This window comes from Erythrolamprus reginae, chromosome 5 (genome assembly GCF_031021105.1).
Source record: "Erythrolamprus reginae isolate rEryReg1 chromosome 5, rEryReg1.hap1, whole genome shotgun sequence".
Classification (NCBI taxonomy): Eukaryota; Metazoa; Chordata; class Lepidosauria; order Squamata; family Dipsadidae; genus Erythrolamprus; species Erythrolamprus reginae.
In genome coordinates, this window is record NC_091954.1 from 84,639,313 (window position 1) to 84,658,152 (window position 18,840).

General features: G+C 38.3%; 1 protein-coding gene across 3 annotated transcripts in view; it reads right to left on the reverse strand.

The window, feature by feature from the left end:
• The window catches only part of TRIP12 (thyroid hormone receptor interactor 12), a 106,241-nt gene that overhangs the window by 12,649 nt on the left and 74,752 nt on the right, over positions 1–18,840 (reverse strand). For 2 of the 3 annotated variants that reach the window (XM_070753336.1, XM_070753337.1), the window contains exons 21-29: positions 17,359–17,566; positions 16,733–16,833; positions 15,028–15,202; positions 12,722–12,863; positions 10,619–10,810; positions 9,665–9,816; positions 5,341–5,513; positions 2,052–2,125; positions 1,749–1,948 (exon numbers count right to left, since the gene is read on the reverse strand). In XM_070753336.1, coding sequence (XP_070609437.1) covers positions 1,749–1,948; positions 2,052–2,125; positions 5,341–5,513; positions 9,665–9,816; positions 10,619–10,810; positions 12,722–12,863; positions 15,028–15,202; positions 16,733–16,833; positions 17,359–17,566 — 1,417 coding nt within the window. The remainder of the gene's footprint in view (positions 1–1,748; positions 1,949–2,051; positions 2,126–5,340; positions 5,514–9,664; positions 9,817–10,618; positions 10,811–12,721; positions 12,864–15,027; positions 15,203–16,732; positions 16,834–17,358; positions 17,567–18,840) is intronic. The other variant, XM_070753338.1, reaches the window with a different exon arrangement.

The following is an 18,840-nucleotide window of genomic DNA, read 5'->3' on the forward strand; positions in this document are numbered from 1 at the left end:
TCCATCCTTCCTGGAAAGAACAAAGTAGTCAGTTTTCAAAAAGACTGACAAGAATGCAAAGATTATACTGAGATCTTTCTCATGAGGAGGCTATTGTACATAAGTGGCAATTAGTATCTTTAAAACAAAACCAATCTTTCATATGTCATATGTTCCCACGTGTTTATCCTTCTTAAATCCATTGAAAATCATTCCAGGTTTTACAGTTTTAAATGGACCTCCTTGTCCATTTAAAGGCCTTTGTTTACATAACTAATGGATTTAACATAAGTATACATCTGGGAACCATATTCTACTATACAGATATATCCAAGCAGTTTTTATGAAAACGGTTCAGATGTAGTTTTCCATTTATTTATTTATTTATTTATTTGTTTGTTTGTTTATTTAGATTTGTATGCCGCCCCTCTCCGCAGACTCGGGGCGGCTCACAACAAAGTGCAAAAAACAATTTATAACAAATCTAAATTTATACTAAAAACATTTTTAAAAATCCCATTTTCTAAACTCACATACATGCACACATACCATTCATAAATTATATATGCCCGGGGGAGATGTCTTAGTTCCCCCATGCCTGACGACACAGGTGGGTCTTAAGGAGCTTACGGAAGGCAAGGAGGGTAGGGGCAGTTCTAATCTCCAGGGGGAGTTGGTTCCAGAGGGCCGGGGCCGCCACAGAGAAGGCTCTTCCCCTGGGGCCCGCCAACCGACATTGTTTAGTTGACGGGACCCGGAGAAGGCCCACTCTGTGGGACCTAATCGGTCGCTGGGATTCGTGCAGCAGCAGGCGGTCTCGGAGATATTCTGGTCCAGTGCCATGAAGGGCTTTAAAGGCCTAACAAAATTAACAAGATTCCAAAGTGCCAAAAGATATTCTTATCAAATGTCTACTGGAGGATAAAAAATCTCATTCTATTTTTCTGTTTAAAGAGGTTAGTAGTTCAACCACCAAGGAGGCCCATATTGTCCATTTCCAATTCTCTTCCACGTATGAAGAAATAACCATTTCATACTAACCTCTAGATATAATATTACAGTATAGCCAAAAAGATCAGCATTGAAAAAAGAGAGGAATTATTAAAAACTGAACTGGCCCTCAAGGAGATCCAACTACAAATCCACATTAACTATTGAAACTTAATGTGGGATTTGAAATGGTAAACTCCACTTATCTAAAAATGTAGTGTGTGTAATTGGAACTGAGAGTTTATATGTTATCTTAAAGTTCTGGTGGAAGGTGGGACAGAAATAAAACAATAATAAATAAACCTACTTCTACAGTGATTATAAATTTTAAAAATATTATTTCAGAGGAAATGTGTGTCATATTTTCACCTCATTGAAGAGTCATCAGTATTCATGTGAAACATTCAATCTTGTTTTTTAAACAAAATGCAGTAAAAGGTCTCCCAATTTCCTTTCACCAGGAGACAAACAGTAGTTTTAATGTCTATTGTTCATTTAGCCTCTATAATGCCAAACTATGCCAGAATATTTTTCCCTGTTGGGAATGGATGAAATAAATTGAAGCTAATCCCTATACTCACATAAATTCAAACAAATTTCCAGATTTTTGCACTAGATTAAACCTTTCAGAAGGTTTTAAAATCTGACCCAACCTACTCCCCTCCATTTTATCATGTTAACTAGCAATTAAGAGTAATTGAAATTAGTTCAAAATATTTTAATATATATTTTCATCAGATTTACATGAGAACTGTCACAGATCTTTTCTTTTGACTCACCAAATGGTATGAGTTTTAGTCCATATACCAGCTCTTCCCAATGGGTTACTTTCATCATCTGTAGACTCCCTCTCTTCTTCAGCTTGCAAACTAAATTGTCTAACTGCTTGATAAACTGTCATGTTGTATGGCAGGAGATGATCCCCAATATAGAATTGAAGACGGTGTCTCACGTTCCCTGAATTTAGGAACTGAGCAGCCTATTTCAAAAAAGCAGATGTGCGGAGGGGGGGGGGGGGGAAACACCTTTAAAAACAACTTTTGAAAATGCGAAACAGAATTATACACTGAACAGTATCTTACCAGAGATTCATCTATTTCTTCATCTGATCCATCATCATCACTATCTTCATCATCTTCTCTCACTCTGCCATAACCTAAAATAAACAAACAGAATGTGCACTGGATCTTCAAAAAGAAAGAATGCTTTTAAAATAATTATAGAAACTGCAAAGTATATTTTATGCTCTTATGTTTATAGATTTTTTTTCTTCAATGGAGGAAGCAGAGAAAGGGAAAATTGCCTTGGCTTTTAAAAACTATTATTTAATGCTAAATCACAATATAATATTCTATCTCAAAAAACCCATTACAGAAAGAATAATTTAGCATGGGAGTGCCAAGAATCTTACCAAGAAGCTTCTACATAAAGTACTAAGGGATCTAAGAAAGGACAATTAAAGCTGTGTGCTTTAGGCATGGGAAGAGTTACCAGCAAGCTTCTTCTGGGATAAGTGGTAGGGTGGGTGTTATGCAGAGGTGGGCTGCTAAGATGGAACGGTGCCGTGTGCTTGCCCCCGTGGCTCTGAGTACTAGTGGAATCCAGCGCAATTCTGCTACTGCACTGGGCAGGTAGAGAAATCGCATGCAGACACGCAGGTGCACCCGTGAACACTCAGAGACATGGGGGCGAGCACACGTCACCGTTCCACATTAGCAGCCCACCTCTGGTGTTATAGTTTAAAATTATTATGTGTGGGCAATCTAAAGTTAGATTTACCATCTAGGTCTGGTGGAAACCTAATAATTCAAGTCCTTACCAAACACCTGTGATGGTACTTAAGTACCATTAAAAATCTAGGCATTTCTATGCAGGGTAATTTTTAGGGTGTTACTATCAGATAAATTCAATATTTTGAGATATAGAGGAAGTTCGTTATGCTTTGAGGACTCCAATAAGAATTGGTATAACAATGGACATATCTTTAATAGATATATAACTTTGATCTGTATCTCCCAGAATTTTGGTATTTTATAATTTTTTACCAATAATTTTTTCTCAATCAATTATTATGGTTGGTCACACATTCAGCCTGATGTTTAAACTGGGCTTGGCATTTTTGTCTATCTATCAAGCACTTCCTATGGATCTGGATCTGGAATAACCTTGTTTATCATTTTTGCTTATACTATAGAAGTAATAATGTATGTGTGCATATATAAATAAATACCTTTCTAAGTTATCCAATCACCTTTATTTTACACCTTACTAAGATATGGGCTTGCATAAACTAATGGATATACCTCTATTATAACTCTATGTACAGCAATACCTCATCTTACAAACCCCTCGTCATACAAACTTTTTGAGATACAAACCCGGTTTAAGATTTTTTTGCCTCTTCTTCCAAACTATTTTCACTTACAAACCCAAGCCGCCGCCACTGGGATGCCCCGCCTCTGGACTTCTGTTGCCAGCGAAGTGCCCGTTTTTGCGCTGCTGGGATTCCCAAGGCTCCCTTCCATGGGAAACCCCACCTCCGAACTTCCATGTTTTTGCGATGCTGCAGGGGAATCCCAGCAGCGCAAAAACGGGTGCTTCGGCTGGCAAAAGGGGTGAGTTTTGGGCTTGCACGCATTAATCGCTTTTCTATTGATTCCTATGGGAAACATTGTTTCATCTTACAAACTTTTCACCTTACAAACCTCGTCCCAGAACCAATTAAGTTCGTAAGATGAGGTATCACTGTATTACTAAAACTTACATGCCTGTAACCTTCCACTGGGATGAAATGTTGCATCACAGGGCAAAACATTTTGAACCAAGGTACCTCAAATGAGTTCAATTACAGAATGTGTCTATAAAGTTTGGAGCCATAAACTCCCACTGGAATTGAAATTTGATGAATTTTATAGAACATTTTGTAACAAAAAAACTATTATAAAAATTTATTATACAATAACAAATGTCATCAAACATTTCCTGCGGTCAAACCCTGATGTTTGATTCTGCTACACAGTTTAATATGACCTATTTTTAAGTAGATACATTTCTGATATTTCCCTGACTTTTTAAGAATTTTTCAAATAAATTTGAAGCTATGCTGATGTCCCAAAGAGTAACAGGTTGTCTAGTTTCTATCAGAACTACCAGATAGACAGCAACTGTCGCATAGGAAATAGTTATCATTCTGAATCATCAGTTGTGTATCCCACAAGCATGGAATAATTTGGGCAGGAAAAGTTGTCTTATCATACTGGAAATGTTCCTTGCCTCATATAACACATGCAATCTTAATAATCCAACAATAAACTGTAGCTGATCTATGACGGAAAAGTATATATGAAAAAAATGAACTTGAGTATTAATAAAAAATATCCGTCAATTATTTGTCCATATTAGCTGATTAACATATTCCTGATTCTGCACTATATATGATCAGACCATCTGGAGTGGGCAAACCAAACTGTTCTTATAAGTATTACTCAAATAGCTAGATATATAACCATTGAGTACTGATGCAATAGGGCCGCGATAACAAACTTACGGCACATGTGCCGCAGGTGGCATGTGAAGCCATATCGGAAGGTATGCAAGACTTTGCCATGTTTCAGCTCCAGTGTGCATGCGCCTGCTGGCTAGCTGATTTTCAGCCTTAGGAAAGGCTGTTTCGTTCTCTGGACGCTTCAGAGAAAGCGTTTTTTGGCCAGAGACAAAAAAAAAACAGACAAACTGGAAGTTCGGAAAAATACACTTCTGGTTTGCCATTGTTCTGTTTTTTGCACTCCAGAAGGTTCAGGGAATTTTCCTGAATCTGCCGGAGTACAAAAAAAACAGCACAATGGGAAAACCGGAAGTGCATTTTCCAATTTTTTGTTGTTGCACTGTTTTTTGCACTCTGGAGGCTTTAGGAAGCTTCCCTGAACACTCCAGAGTGCAAAAAACAGCACAACAGCAAACGGGAAGTGCATTTTCCCGAACTTCCGGTTTGCCCGTTTGGGCATTTTTTTCATGTAGCAGGCTTCAAAAAGATCTGTGCATATGTGCAGGGGGCCGCGCAGAGTGGGTGCGCATGTATGGAGGGAGGAGGAAAAGGATCTGGGCACGTGCATGCATGCTACCACACACACACAGAATCCTTTTGGCACGTGAACCAAAAGAGGTTCCCCATCACTGCAATAGGGACTAGACTTCTTTGTCATTACAATGACTTCTTTGTCATTGCAAAGAAACCTTGGATAGGCTGCTTAAAACTTTTAACTAAGTGGGTTGTAATACAGTATGTAAAAATTGAGCTCTTCAAAACACAACTAGAAATATTATACAATTGTGATCATACAGTGGTAGTGACTCATAACAAGAATAAAATACCTCTAACTACAAGGTATCGTTCAATGGCTTGTACCAACGCTAGAGGATCTATCTTCACAGGTCCTCCTTTCCACTGTTTCACATTAGCACAATCTGGGTGTCTTTGCAGCTGGCATTTCAACTGATGTGTGTTGAAAAATTTTAAAGCTTGTGATCCTCTGTTAAGAGAAAAACTCAAGATAATTTATGAAAAACGTTGCTACAGTTATTCTATTTTTAGTTTCATACAATCAATTCATTATAATAATTAAAATAATTCATCTTTTGCATTGGCTAGATAGATTACACTGGTAAGATTACAGGTACTTTAATTTGTCATTCAGAATTCAGATAAGACCACGTCATATCTTTCATTTGATTTCAAACTATAGCAAGGTGCTGTTCAAGATACTGTAGTTTAAATTGATTAAAGTAGCACCTTCATACAATCTTACCCAGGGCAAGACCGATTAAAAAGTGTTACTTCCTTTTGAATAAATATGTAGAATAGTGCACAATGCACTATTAGAAGAAAATAGACATTATTCAGTAGACATCCCATTGTTAGTTTTAATCTTAATGTCCAAGCATACAAATATGTTAGGTAATTGTTTAACAGGTTATTATTTTTAGTTCAAATTACAGAAAATATTCTGTAGATTTTCATCAATCTAGTCTAAAATCAACACAAACTTTCATTTTCCCACAATTCCTACAGATGCCACAGTATGATAGAAGATACAAGAATATCCAATGAAGCTGATAGCCACTTCATTTAAAAGCTAGCATTTCCCAAAAGCTACTATGGTGTATTTTTAATTAGGTGAATTCCTAAAATAGTAGCAGGTTGTTTTAGGAATTTAGGATATCAGTTAAGAAAATTATGATGGTCACTAACATCAAAAATGATTTATCAATTGACAGAAACAATCAGAATTTTCTTTTGAAAAGTTAGAATAAAACAAAAACAAAGAAAGCATTTAGACTATAACTTCAAAGGCAAACTAATTTAAGAAATTTGTTTGATATTTATATGGTGCCTCTTGCATCTTATTCTCATAATCCATATGGATTTTCATATATCATGTATTCTACCATTTTTATACTATAATTTTCCTCTTGTAAAAATAAGAGGCAGAAAGACAGGTTGCTTATTTATAACTATAAATCTTTTAGTTGGCATCCGCACATTCACGTATACAGGGTTTGCACCTGCAATAAAGCCTATCAAAAACCTTCCATAGCTATCTCAATTGTTGATCGTTCTTGACTCTAAAAAACTAGGATTTTTTAGAGTCAGGAATGATCAACAATTGAGATTGTGAATGGAAAGCATTTTCCGGTTCCGGTGCGAGCGGTGAGGAGATGGAGGATTCACCGCTCCTCTGAGACAATAGCAAAGATCATCAAAAATGAGTCAATCCAGACCAGACATTGTCTGATTCCCTCCGTGCTTGGTGGATTAAAACCGAATGCTGTTGTGTTGCTTTGTGTGGCGCCAGGGACAATAGCCCCGAGAAATTGCCTGGGTGATCAGTTGGGGAATGAAAGATGGCGGCTGCTCCCGGACGCCGAATGCTGAGGTGGAGAGAGAGCTGGAGAGAAGTGAGTGGAGAACAACCCGGGGAACAAACTGACCCTCTTAGTGACCCTCTCAGCCAGATACCAGGAAGTGAGAGTGACTGGTGCTGAAGCGACAGAGGTGCCGAGATGACGGAGCGGAGGCCACGCCGAGGCCGGGACAAATCTACCTGCTTTGTGAGACTGAGGACTCCGAGGGTGCAGGCCGGTGTGAGCGGTCAGCTCTTGGAACCGGAGGTCATTTGCGGAGAACGGAGGAGCTAAGGATACCAGCTGGTGGCCCAGTCCCCTGTACGATGAAAGTAAGTGAGAGCTACTGGTGCCAAGGGGGATGAAGGAGATGGATGGCCGGAACATGCAGGAAGGAGACTGAGACGAGTTGGAGCTGCCCTGTGGAGCGGAACATTGGCCGGGATTGGACTGAAAGAACAGAGCGGCCAGAGTTGGGGGAGAGTGAACAATGGAAATTGAATTGCTGAAGACCATCAAAGGCCAGCCAAATTGGGGGTATTAGATAATGTTAAGATCTTTGCTTTGTCATCTCCCCCCTCCTCACCCCCTTCCATCTATTCCCTTTTGAATACCATTGGAGAACTGCGCCCCTAGTGGAAGATCCTATAACACAATCAGACTTAAAGGATTTATAGAAGACACTATTATCACCCTGAACTGGATTGACTGATTGACTGATGAATTTTGAACTATTGATTTAAGAACTCATTTTTATACTAACTAATCTTAATTGTATGATTGTCTCAGTTTGACTCGTAATTGACTGGTTAACCTTTTTAAATTAATTTTTAAATCTTATACACTTTTTAACTAATTTATTGGGGGGTAATTTTAGTGATGGATGCTTGGGATTGGATGGAGTGGGAAAGTAGTGGTGGATGGGATGGGGTGGGTGGATGGGATGGGGTGGGTGGGTGGGGCTATGGTATGTATGAGGTGAATGGATATGGCATGAATGAAATTCTTGGCACACCTGACGCTGGAGAGGCAGGAGGGGAGGGGGCACCTATCTCTGGGGTGGCAGAGGGTCAGAACATTCCAGTGCTGCTGGGGAGAGGCAGATATGGCGGAAGCCATGGAGCTAACTGTTCCAGGGGAAGGAGGGAGCCACCGTACTAACATACTAAGCTTGATTATATTAATCCACAAGCTACAAGGTGTTCAACAAGCTAAAGATACCAATTAAGAAGCCAATAAATTCTACTGTACTCTATCTTTGAAAACAAAATCAATGAATGAATTTCTTGGCTATAGAGACAATTAGATAAAAAAGGAATATCCTCAACAATTAACCAACTACTAAGTGGCACAAAAAGAATGAACAGGAAGAGATTGTTTTCATGCATGCCAATACTGGCATAGTTCCCCAGGAAAATTTTCATCAGCAATAAAAGATTCACACAGCCCATATAAGTAATGCACAGAAACCACACATGAAGAACCAGAAACACCTTTAGGGATAATACCTTTGCAATTATTCCACAAATAAATTACTCAAACCATAGATAACAACTAGAAACAACCAGGAGCAAAGAGGTTTGTTCTCAGAATATCAAAAGAAGACCAACTATATGGAATAATATTATAGATTTAATCTACTTGAACTAAATTCAAACAAAGAGTTGTTTTCTCTAAATACCAAGTACAATCTTTAGTAGTTCATGAACATGAACTCCTATGAAAATTAAACAACCAGAACATGCCTTGATTAAAATACCAGAGGTACAATGCAACTTGAAACTGAAGTAATGATACTGCGTTAGCCTTACAGTACAGTTTTTCTGGGAAAACACTTTACTGCCGATTAACAAAAATGGCATGATTGTTGGTTTAAAAAATCATTCTTTCTAAAGTGCATCTATTTCAAAAGACTTGAAACTAGAAAAGTCTTGAATTTCTACCTATAATATACTGTGTATATATATATGTGTGTGTGTGTGTATATAAAATAGGTTATGAAAATCTATTCTTTCATAAATGAACAAGGCACGATTACATGTTATATATGGTTCATATAATGTTCTGTATTTACCTAGAATTATCCTACCATATTTGGTCAATACAGTTTGGTTATAGAACTATCTGGTACATATAATAACAATTATATGTATTTTTTTTCTTTTCTCTTTATTCTTTATACTTTTTCTTTTTTTTTCTATTTATCATTGTCACATTTTGTTGTTTTTGTTTGTTGTCGTTGTTGTCTCTTCTTTTTTATGTTTAACCCAAGACACTGTACAATATAGCACTAATATGTAATAGAAGTGAAATGATTATGTACTGTCTTTTTTAATGTGTATATATTTAATAAACTTTTTTTAAAAAAAATAGAACTATCCTGTAATGTCTCACCCATTATAAATTGTATCAAATTCACTTTTGCTGCTGATAAATTTTCCTTCTCTCTTATATGGATATACACACACACTCAACCACTTTTTCAAAAGGTTGAGGAAGACTATTTTGGAGGCAAAAGTGTGAAGTGCGGTAGATGAAATGGGCAAATCATATTCCGACAACTGAAGTTCATGCATCATGCCAGATTAGGGTGCTGGAGTTGCATAAATCTCATATTCTTGCAACTTCTACACAGAACTGTTTAAGATTTTCCACTAATTTGGAAATATGTTTAGTATTTAAGAAAAGAAACAATAAACACCATATAGCATATAATTTTACCTGTGCAGAATTCATAATACAAAAAACATGCTACAAGGAATACAAATAAGTTTACCTGGGCATTAATTCTTACCTGCTCCCCGTTCCATTTCCACTTGGAAAGTCATGGACTTTTACTGGAAATTGCTCCATCTGACTAAGACAATTATTCATTTTATGGACCAATGCTAACAAAGGTGCAGTTTCTAAAGGTTCTAATCTTCCAACGGTTTCTTCTCCAGGGAGCTGTAAAAGTAAAAAAAATTCCCACTATGTAAAAATCACAAAGCTTGGACAAGTCAACATTTAGGTAATCCAAATGGACAAACAGAAATGGAACAGAATTATATACAGTAGTACCTCTAGATACGAGTTGAATTCGTTCCAGAAGGGAGCTTGTATGTCGAACAACTCGTATCTGGAACAAATGCCTTTTGCCTTTGTTTTTCCCTGCCGAGATAACCAGAACAGAAGCAAGGATTCTTGCGTCACCTAGTGGACGCTCGGCTCGTATCCCGAATTTGAGCTTGGGTCTCGAAAAGAAATTTCTCTCCCCTCGTGGCTCGTATCTTGGAATATTCGCATGTGGAGCAGCTCATATCTAGAGGTACTACTGTATTTGAAAGGGACCACTGAATTGAATTGATACAGCTCTTAATGAGCAATTGAAATTAAAAAATACAATATTATTTTACTTCTTTGGACAATACGGAAATTATATTCCAAATATTCAAGACAGTACAACTCTGATAATTATAGTGCACCAAGAGCAGTGTAATTGTATTTTATTTAATCTCTTAACTGCCTCAATCATTAAATTGAAGAATTTATATAGCAAATAGAAAACTCAGACACTTTTCTTTGTAGGAGAGGTTAGCATCAAACTATATTTCATAATTTGGTTGTCGAGCATTTACTGGGATAAAATAACTAGCATGTTTATCCGGCAGAAATGTCTTTAGTATATTCAAAAGATTTATTACAGAGTAGACAATATACACTGGAATGAAAAGACCCCTATAACACTGAAGAATACATGAATACTTACAGGAGAAGAGAAAAAAACATGAAGGAACCTTTTCAATCTGACATCTCTGCTTACAACATCTTTTTCACCCTTTGATGTCAAGTAAAGCAGCAGCTGCTTCATAAACCCACTGTGCTGGATCTCAAATGAAGAGACATCAGACTCAGAGACTATACTACGGATTTCTACAAGGCACTCAACTCCACCATCCGCCTGAAAGAAATAATTTCTATATAAGAACAAGGCTTAGTAGTATTGGAACTATTCAACAGAACCAGGTAGTTAAAAACAGAAATGAAAGAAAGATGTACTACAATACACTCATGCAATGCATTGACCCACATAGATAGGTTGCTTGAAATATTTATGTTCAAAACACTTCCTGGGAGCCATCCAAGTGAAACTCTGACACACACAAGCAGACACAAAATGTTTTCTTCTGACTGACTGAGGCACCAAACAATAAGGACCAAACTGCATTTCTTATTTCCCTTTTACTTTCGTAACAGTTTCATTGTTTCCACTATGGCTTATTAAATTCATCAGTACCCATTATTTGTGAATCCTGAAATTTTGATTCATCCATTGCTCACTAATTAGTACATGATCAATTATACCTGTACGGATAGCTACTATTACAAATTAGAGGATAAAAATATGAAGACCACTTAAAACAGCTCTCTTATTAAGAGCTACTCTTACAAAATTATGAAATAATTTTATCACTCAAGGGCTGAATTAAATAGAGATATCAGATCTATTAACTAACAAGGCTGTGCAAAGCATCTGAACAAGGTGTTTTGCAATGCATGGGGCCTATATCTTTAACAAATCATTAAAGCAGCTTTATGTTTAGTAGAAAGCAAAGCAACAAGACTATGTCTGCAGAAACAATTTCTAAGCTAGAAGACCATCACCATTTGCATGAGTATGAATACATTGTACTATAGGAAGTCATCATTCAGCAACCACAATGGGGACCAGCAATTTGGTTGTAAATCAGAGTGGTCACTAACTGAAATGATGTTTACATTGTTACTTCAGCTTTCCTTTGCTTTACAGACCTGAAAAGGGCACACTCTATCAGTGAGATGGGTGGTACAAAAATGTAATAATAAACATGAGCTGTGGTGGGCAGCTGCCGGAACGGCTAATTGTGCACAGCTCCACGGCTCTGAAGCGTAAGTGCAGGATTGAGCGCAATTTTGCTTCCGGCATTTATACAGGTAGCAAACTCTCGCACAGGGTGTGGGCGCTTTTGGCGAGGTTTCTTGTTTCTCTGCATGTGCACAATTAGCCGTATTGGTAAAAGTCCACCATTGAATGTGAGGATTAGTTGCAAAGTTACTTTCATATTACTGTTGCAACTGCAAACAGCAGCTGTACAAAGCAATCACTAAACGCCGACTATTTGTACCATGAAATAAGTACAACTGTTTTGAAAGGCTTAAAGTAATAGTTGCTTGTATGTTTAGTTTCAAAACTAAATTCTCCCATTGGTTGACCTTTTTAAATATTCAATTACTTGAAGATACATATTGCTAGGGAAAATAATATTTAATTGGCTGGTGATTAAATCCAACATTTACTCAAATATAAATTTCTACTGTATTTCAAACATACGATGTGTCTATTCAGCTATATTTCCCTGAAGAGAAAGCTTGGCCTTCCATGGACATGCACATCTTCCTACTGGATCATTAACTGGAATGACAATTCCATAACAACCATTATGTACTCAGTCCCGATCAGTCCAAGTTACTTCTCTTTGTAATATTAAATTCACACATTCAAAGATTGCGCTTAGGCACTAGTTTATGGTCAATTGTGCTTAGTAATATAATTACAAAATTACATCTTAGAATTAAAAACAAAAAGCTGGTAATTATAGCGTTAATAATTATTTGAATGAAATTGATATGACAACATATCATCATCTTTCTTCAGCAAAAAAACGACAAGCAGGAAAATCCAAGTTTTGAAATTTATCTTTTCCAAAGCAAACCTATGTGCATTAAACATTTTTACTCAACCAAGATGTACAGTTTAAGCAGCATAGTCCTTAATTGTCCCCCAACCAAACTTACTCTTTTATTCAAAGGCAGATGAAAAAGATATCCTAACCTGAAGGTTGAGTTGTTCAGTTGCAGTGCAAAGTCTCTGTAACACATTTAGTGCAGGGTTACTTCCATCCATATTCTCCGAACTAAAATAACGTTCCACAAATTTGTGAGCCTGCTCTTTAATCCAACTCTTAATTTTCTCTCTACAAGAAATGCACAATACATTACCACCTTTGTACTACACACATTCTCTGAACAACTGTTTGAATATATATTTATAACGTAAACAAATCATATCACTTCAGAGAAAATGAAAACTAAAACCGTGTTTTCCCTTCCACCAGTAATCTCTGCTCATTTCAGACTGACTAGTTTCTTCAACATTCCTTTTCTTTTTGTAGAAACATGGAAGTCTTGTCCTACTTATTATTTATCTTGGTTTTAGCTTGATTTGGTCTTTGATTTTTCACACACATACTCCCATTCCTTCATAATCTCTATCATCTACCTATCGGCTAACATCTTTTACTCAACATGCTCTTCAGGAACTTCTGTCACTAAGGAAGTTATAAGCTTAGTTGCTGTAGACCAGGGCCCGGCAACCTTAAACACTCAAAGAGCATTTGTGACACAAAAACCGGGTGGGCATGGCCAACTCAATTATACTCACTCCCACCCAGTCACATGACACCCACTCCCCAGTCACTCCTACCCAGGTTTTGTGGCTCCATGTTTTCTATGGTAAGGGTAACTCCATTTCTGTCTGTCTCTCCCTCCCATTTTTCTCCCTCTATCTCCCTCTCTGTGTATCTTTCTCCCTCATCTCTTTATCTCTATCTCCCTTTGACTGTCTCTTTTATTTCTCTTTCTCTCCTCCCTCTATGTCTCTCTCTCTCTCTCTCTCTCTCTCTCTCTGTGTGATTCTCTCTTACTCCCTGGCTTTGTACCTCTTCTCACAGTCAGAAAGCTGCCCTGCCTGCTCACTTTCAGACTTTTCTTCCTTTTGGAAAGCCGGGCTGGTGAAGCAATGAGCACAACCTGCGGTGGAGGCTTCCCTCCCCTTCCCCTCTCCTGTGGTGGGACTGGGAAGATGAGCAGGAGGAGGTTTCATTCATTGCTCCACTAGCTCGGCTTTCCAAAAGGAAGGAGAAAAAAAAAGCTGGCAAAAAGCCCAAAAGAGAGCAAGCAGGACAACAGGGCTTTCCGACAGTGAGAAGAGGCATAGTAGCAGGGAGCGAGAGAGCAACACACACACGATCACTCTCTCTCTTTCTCTATTTATCTCACCCTCTCTATCTTTCTCCCCCAATCTCTTCCTATCTCTCTGTGTATCACTGTGTCTCTTCTGTCTCTCTCACACCCTCTGTCTATCACTCTGTATGAGTTTCTCTATCTCTTCCCACCCCCACCCCCACCCCCGCTTTTGGAAATCCGGGCTGGCAGAGAAACAAACGCCAGCAATTGGAGAGGCTTCCCTTCAACTGACCGTTCTCCTTCCCCCCTTCTTCTCTCGCAACCTAGAACCTCGCAACGCTTTTGAGCCTAGGGAGGAGGCAGGAAAGGCGACTAGGAATCCAGCTTCCCTCTCGCTCCTCTTCTTGTTCTGCCGATGTCTGTTAAGCCAGGCTGAGGAGATCCCCTCGTGCAGGGAAAGGTGCTCAAGGCGCTGCACTTAACAGGACGCATCTTCTCTCCTGCAGGAATGATCTGGCCATTATCTTGCTGTGTCATCCCTCACCCCTTAGCAGCTCTTCGGCCGAGCACAGAGGGTGCAAACTCCAGCACGAAGCAGCAGGAAGCAAAGACTGCCTTACTTGCAGCGAAGGCAGGTACAGGGGCACTTCATTCCTGAACTCTCCAACGACCCTCCTCCTTCCCCTCTCATGATGCCCTAGCCGGCTGTGGCTGATCCGGGAGCATGCACACATGCAGGGAGTCCCTCCCTAAGCGAGCAGCTGCCTGCCCTGTGCACGCCTTTCCTGTGCTGTGGCACTTGCTTGAGGAGGGTCTCCCTACGCTTGCGCGTGTTCCTGACTCAGCCACAGCCGGCCAGAAGGTCACAAGAGGAGAAGGAGGATTGCCCAAAGGAAAGTCTCTGCCGCTGCTGGCAATTGTTCCTCAACCTGGATTTCCAAAAATATCCAAAAAAGAACCAAAAGCAGCAAGGGGCAGAGCCCACCAATGATGGGACAGGGAGCCACATCAGAGGGCCCAAGGAGTTGCATGCGGCTTTAGAGCCGCAGGTTGCCGACCCCTGCTGTAGACAATCAATACATTAAAAAAAATAAAAGTAAAAATTTGTGTTGAACATTGTACAGAATTGTGTTTTATATAACAACGCTGATTTCCATTTTTTGTGAGGGGTACCTGTTGTTGGATATTGTATCTTTTGAAGCAGCTCTTGCCAGGCCACTCACACCAGCTGTACGTGCTGGTTCAATGTTGTTGCTGTTCGACTGTGTGCTTAATCTTCCCCACGTTTTAGGATTCAAACTTGCCAAGAAGGAAGATTTGGGAGATTGCGTAGCAGTAGGGCTTTTTGCTTTTAGAAAATAATGGAAAATGGTAAGAGACTTTAAGTTTAAAGGAAGTTACATAGGGTGAATACATTTGCCAATTATCTTAAATTTATTCTAGGTTAAGAGCTACCAACATTTGTGTTTGTTAATACTCAGTATGTGATTCAACCAATAGCAAGCTGTAAGCAGTCATAGCTGCCAAGTGAATTAAAAATAGTATTATATTACCAAATGCACTTTCAAAATGAAGACATGTATTCTTCATGCTTTATATACCCATATTGCTGCCACTTTTTCGTTTATATATAAATATAAGCTACCACTGCAGGTATATACCACCGTAACTGTTCTTTGGTATACATACCAAACTGTCAAGACTGTTAACATGCTGAGGGACCAGATGTTTGGGTGTCTGCTGACTCTTGGTGCTGACAGTCAAGCATCAGACCCCCTCTCCCAATCATCAATTACCTGGGGCAGAAAATCCCCAGGAGCAGGGAAGAAGGAGCTAGGGGAGAGCTAGGGATCAAATTCTGGCAGCCCATGCAAGTCCAGATGTATCTGTTGAAAACCTTTTGTCGCCAGGCATGGGGGGAATAATTATCTCTTCCCCCCACTACCACCTTTTTTTCCTGACTGTAATACATGAGAATGGTATGATTGTGCTGCAATGATTGTTTTTAATATCTATGGGTTTTAAATTTCGTTTTTAATTTATATTGGATTTGTACTCTGTATATTGTACTATTGTTGTTGTGAGCCACCCCGAGTCTTCGGAGGGGGGCGGCATACAAATCTAATTAATAATAATAATAATAATAATAATAATAATAATAATAATAATAATAATAATAATAATAATAATAATAATGTTGTTGTTGTTGTTATTACATGACTCCAGAACACTGCAATGGTCATAAATATGAGTCAGCTGCCAAGCATCTGAATTTTGATCCCATGTCCATGGGGATGCTACAACAGTTATAACTTCTAACAGTCACTAAATGAGCTGTTGTAAGTAAAGGACTATCTGTATTCTATCAGTGCCCTATGGTTTGACTCTGGACTTAACTCTAAACCAATTGCTGTATGCCTAGCTATCAAAGACTTTTAATTCCCTATGTTCTCCAGGGCAAGAACTGAAATGAGCAGCCAACTCTTTGTAATTCCCTGCAATACTACCCATCATTAAGCCTTTTCTAAAATAAGCTGTTGTGGGTACACAGCCTGAAACAAGACATCAGCCTAATTTTTTTAAAAAAATATGGTGTGTGTTTGCATTTAGACAGATTTTTTTTTAATGTTAGAAAAATTGCTTTTATTTGGTTTCTCCCTATTACCGTAATACTTTGGGTCACTCAAATGCCATAATTACTGCTTTTTCCACCTCCCAGGCAAATCATAGTAACTGTAAATAAATAAATAATAACTGGCATACAGACACTTAACAATAAGCCAGGATGTTCCAGATTCTAACTTATTTAGCTTAGTTTATTGTCATTACACCTCGTACAACAAAATAAAATTTCAATATCTGTTTTGACAAAACTTACCTTGATTGTCTACTTTGTCATCATCTCTGGGAGGTGAATACTTTGGCCTTCGGGGTCCACGTTTTGGCAATCTTTTTCTCTTCAAAACATCACTTAATCGGCTATTGAATCAAAAACACATTATATTATCAGGTTTATTAATGTGGCTTCACATTTCAACAAATACCAGTTTTAAATACATATGGATTTTAAATTACCCTAATATTTGTCAACAGCTAATATTTTAACATTTAAGCATTGTTTACAAGACAAATATATGCCTTCATACTCAGATGATTTGTACTACTTTTTATTTTGTATGGCTTAAAAAACCAGGTTGAGACAGGTTGACAAATAGTTCATTGAGTATCGACTAGTGATACATATTTTAAAAGATCAAGGGCAGCTAAAACAAAAAATGCAGACTTAAAAAACAAAACAAAATGCATGTAGGAGAATGTCCAAAATTATTGCAACAATACTAACTTCCAATTATGTTATTTATTTTTAAAACTCGCTGACACATTAATGATAACATTCTTCACTCCAATTTTCTTTATAAGCAAATAAAGAATAGAAAAACTTGAACTGTTTGATTGACACCTTAGGAGGGTATCTGATTTAGAGACCCGGTCAAGTGAACTCACCCCTGTGGACTCAGGTCTAAAGAGTCTTCTCTGCTATGCTGTAAGCTTGGAGAACCTAAGTCTGAAACAGCATTGCTAGCAGTAGTGGCTGTTCCAGTGCTTACTGTTGTAGTAGCACTAAGTGTTCCTGAGCCATTAGTGCAAGCCCTGGGGGGACTTGTCAGTAAAGCCTCTGATTCTGCTAAATTCTTCACCTGGTGCATAACTCCTGAAAAAAGTGACAGAATTAATAGATCATTAGATGAAAAATTTACTTCTAAGAATTGGATAAAGGCAACATGGTTTACCAATTACTTTTTTAAAAAATCAATGTTGCATGTGCACTCAAAGATCATAATGCCCAGTATAGTCTAATGATTACAAGTATTCCCAATGTTATCCTATTTTTAAACAATAGATAGGATAAAATAAAATGTAAAATACTTAAATCAAGTTCACCCAACAGAAACAAGTAAACAGAAAAAATAAACTTATTTCCTTTTCAACAATTACTTGACAGCTTCTAACCAAAAGAAAGCAATTTCCCCTCATAATTACATAAAGTACAGATGTTTCTTGCTGCCTACAGAGCTCAGAAACAAGAAAAAAAAATGGTCCCCAAACCATTTTTCTATATTAAAAATCTATATTTGAAATTCGCTCAGAAGTACAGTGGTACCTCATGATATGAACCCCTCGTCTTACGAACAACCCGAGATACGAACCCGGGGTTCAGAAATTTTTTGCCTCTTCTTACGAACTTTTTTCTTCTTACGAACCCGCCGCCGCCGAGAAGCCCCGCCGCCCGGCTGTCACCTTTTAAAACAGCCGGGGGGCTTCTCGGAGGCCTCCCGAACGCCGAACCCGGAAGTTCGGGTTTGGCGTTCGGGTTCAGGAGGACGCTGGGAAGCACCCCCAGCTGTTTCAAAAGGTGACAGCTGGGCGGCGGCGGTTTTTTGCGTTGTTTTTTTTGTTGCACGGATTAATTGATTTTACATTGTTTCCTATGGGAAACAATGTTTCGTCTTACGAACCTTTCGTCTTACGAACCTCCCCCTGGAACCAATTAGGTTCGTAAGACGAGGTATTACTGTAGTAGGAAGAAGAAAGAGAAGATATCATAGAGGAATGGAGAGAAAAAGCATGTCAATGAGGGTAAAGGTATCCAAAATGCTTGGATTTCAAACCATTTCAAATTCAAATATCCTGTTTGGACCAACAATTGGTCTAAATGTAAGCACAAACTGTCTTTGTTCATTTGAGTTCAGGTTCAAGCTCCACTTTCAAGATGGCTAAAATATTGTTTTAAATTCAAAACAAATAATTATGAACTCAAAACAGAAAAACTAGTTTGATTTTGAAACATTTTTCACAATCTTAAATATCTGATGAGCGGCAACATGGTATCATGGTTAATGTGATGTACTGAAGCTGGAAAAGCCCAGATTCTAATAGTCCTTTAGACATGGAAGCCCACTGGGTGATGTTTTACCATATCAGCCC